Source organism: Lactuca saligna, chromosome 8, assembly GCF_052625555.1.
Source record: "Lactuca saligna cultivar CGN05327 chromosome 8, ASM5262555v1, whole genome shotgun sequence".
Taxonomy (NCBI): Eukaryota; Viridiplantae; Streptophyta; class Magnoliopsida; order Asterales; family Asteraceae; genus Lactuca; species Lactuca saligna.
The window spans coordinates 201,861,349-201,864,430 of NC_136424.1; the positions used below are offsets into that span (position 1 = coordinate 201,861,349).

At 37.8% G+C, this 3,082-nt stretch overlaps 1 protein-coding gene across 1 annotated transcript; it reads left to right on the plus strand.

Moving 5' to 3' along the window:
- The first annotated feature begins 671 nt into the window (after positions 1-671).
- Positions 672-1,814, plus strand: LOC145010439 (zinc finger CCCH domain-containing protein 2-like). Its single transcript, XM_078968979.1, has one exon. The coding sequence runs from the start codon at positions 672-674 to the stop codon at positions 1,812-1,814; it is 1,143 nt and encodes a 380-aa protein (XP_078825105.1).
- The last annotated feature ends 1,268 nt before the right edge of the window (positions 1,815-3,082 follow it).

Sequence of the window (3,082 nt, forward strand, 5' to 3'; positions counted from 1 at the left end):
TATAAAAGATAATTAATATTTTGTTAAATACACACTTTATTTTTAGGTGGGTTTATGACTTTCTCAGTTTCTCTACTTATTTTACGATTATCCCGTTAAATCTATTTATAGATAAAATTCATAGTACCCATGTGACTCAACAAATAAAAAAATAACGTATCAATATTTTATAGAAAATGTGAAAAAGTTCGTTGAAAATGTTATAAAAATCTTTAAAAATAAAGGAAATAATAGTATTGGTGACACGATGCTACTACAAGTCAGAATAGCAAAACTAAAGAAGTGAACTGAATATTACTAAATTTTAGTTGTGTGTTAGAGAGAGGAGAGAGGAGAGAGAGAGAGACATAGATCTGCATGTAAAGAACCTCTTCGTCGAGCTGCCACATATACAACTCTGCATGCCTAGCTCTAATACTATTCTGCCACGCAGTCGTTTCTCCACACCTCAGTTTATCCTCGTCATCCCTCCCCTCTCGTCATCATCCTTCTCTCGATCTTTCCCAAACCAGAAACCACCTATATATCGCCCCCGTTTTGCTTCTTTCCTTCCTCATCAACCATCTCTTTAATGTCTTCCATTACCACCTGATCCCTCTATTTCTCTCTATCCTTCTCTCCCCACATAAACATACACACAATTCCCAAAAGAATAAAAAGAGAAAGGGATCATGGATAATGTTTGTTCAGAACAAGAACACAAGTTTCAGTCCGCTCACCAACTGTACCTCGCCAGCAAGAAATCCTTCCGAGACCTCGACATCCCTCCTCGCAAGCTTCTCAGTCGTCGACTTGCAGCTTTATCTTCCGAACAATCCATGGATATGTACAATCAGCTCCTACACCAACAAAATGACTCCCCTAGAGTCCTTCCGGAGGAAACCCTACTCCAGAAATTTCTCCCTTACAATTCTGGTCAAGATGATGACTCTGATCCCTATTCTTCTGAAGAATTTCGGATGTACGAGTTCAAGATTCGGAAGTGTACTCGTAGCAGATCGCATGACTGGACTGACTGCCCCTTCGCTCACCCTGGTGAAAAGGCTCGCCGGAGGTGCCCCCGTCGGTTCAGTTATTCTGGTATTGTGTGTGCGGATTTTCGCCGGGGAAGTTGTAGCCGTGGAGATAGCTGTGAGTTTGCTCATGGGGTTTTTGAGTGCTGGCTTCATCCTTCTCGCTATCGTACTGAAGCCTGCAAAGATGGCAAGAATTGTCAGCGGAAGATCTGCTTTTTTGCACATACTCCTAAACAGCTCCGATCGCTGCCGGTTGAGACGGTTGACTCGCCGAAAAAGCATGGAAACTCCGGCCATTGTGTTCACTGTCGCTGTCATCCAGGTACCCATCACTCAAATTCCCCAACCTCGATTCTCGATCTAGACAAACTGTCTCCACCTTCTTCGCCTCCATTCTCCACGGCGCTGCCGGGAGTTGGGTTTTCTCCGGTGTCCCGTTTTTCTGACAGGTTAAGCCGCACGGAGTCATCTGGAATGGCTCAACTCGGAAACTACAGAGATTCCATGAACGAACTCATAGCTTCTCAGTCGATAAAAGAACTCATGCACTCTATGAAGGCTATGAATATGAATGCAATTGATCAAGCTCAGAATACGAACCCGATGTGGATGGATTCTTTCGCTGGTAGTGATGATCGACAGTCATTTTTTGTTTTCTCTCCTTCGACAATGTCCCCGTGTGCATCCGGGTCAAGTCGTGGTTTCCCGGGCATGAACAACCTCAATGAAGAGAGGTCCGTCAATGAGAGCTCAAGTGGTGGTCCGGATCTTAACTGGGTGAATGATCTTCTCACCTAGATCGATGATGGTGATGATGAAGAGAAGGAGCAGAAGGAGATGTATAGATATGAAGAAGAAGATGAATGTTTTCTGGGATTGCTATTATTATTGCTATTATTATTATTATTATTATTAATCATTGGTATTGTCACTAGTTGGTTGTGAAATTAACGCAATGATCCTTTTGAAGCGTTTAAATGTGTCTAGATAGCTTGTAATACTATTTTGGTAAGACACAGGGAGATGATAAATGTAAGAAATGGTAAATACCTGTGAATGAGTAATTTCATTTTCTCTTGTAAGTTGTTGTTTGTTTCGGTTCATTAATGAGTGAATTGATGAACCTATTGCGTAACCGACTGACTCCAAACGGGTTTGAATTAAAATGTAAAACTTCCGATGTGAATTATCATATTTTAGATGAGTTGTTCGTTTTGTGGTCTCCCTTTTATACCTTCAACCCCGGTCTCCGACTGATAATTAAAACGGAGCTTATCAACTTCAGAATAATCCCCTCGGAAGTAAAAAATAAAAAAGAAAAAAAGAAAAAAAAAGATAACAGGTTTTGATGAGACATTCTTTGGATTAGATAGTCTCGTATACAGCCGGGTTATTTTGAGAACCAGAAATTTGAGAGAACTTACAACATCAATCTTTCTTGAAGTGGGAACATCTAAGACATATCTAGGCTAAAAAGAAATTTTTTTATTTTTAATTTTTTCATATTTTTTTTTATGACTTCACGTCTAAGACACGTCTAGGCTAAAAAGAAAATTTAATCTTTTTTTTTTCGTTGTTTATGAGCACAGACGAGTATACGAATGCGCACAATTAGAAGTTATATATATGGACTATCTAACTGTCAGTTGCTCATAAATCAGTTGTTGATTGTGTATATCTGCAATCATAAGTTATACAGTTGTTGATTGTGTATATATCATCAGTCCATATGATTGATGATGATAGTGTTTATCAACATTTTGTATAATTGTAACATTTTGTATAATTGTTGATTGTGTACACATATAAATTTTAAAAACAAATAAAAGAATTATAATTTTTATTTATTTATTTATTTATTTATTTATCTTAGAGATAGTTTAGAAGCACGTATATCTGCAGTCATAATTTATATAGTTGTTGATTGTGTATATCTGCGGTTCAGTCCATATGGCTGATGATGATAGTGTTTATCAACAGTTCTTATAATTGTTGATTGTGTACACATATAGATTTCAAAAATAAATAAAAAATTTATAATTTTCTTTTTATCTCAGAGATAGTTT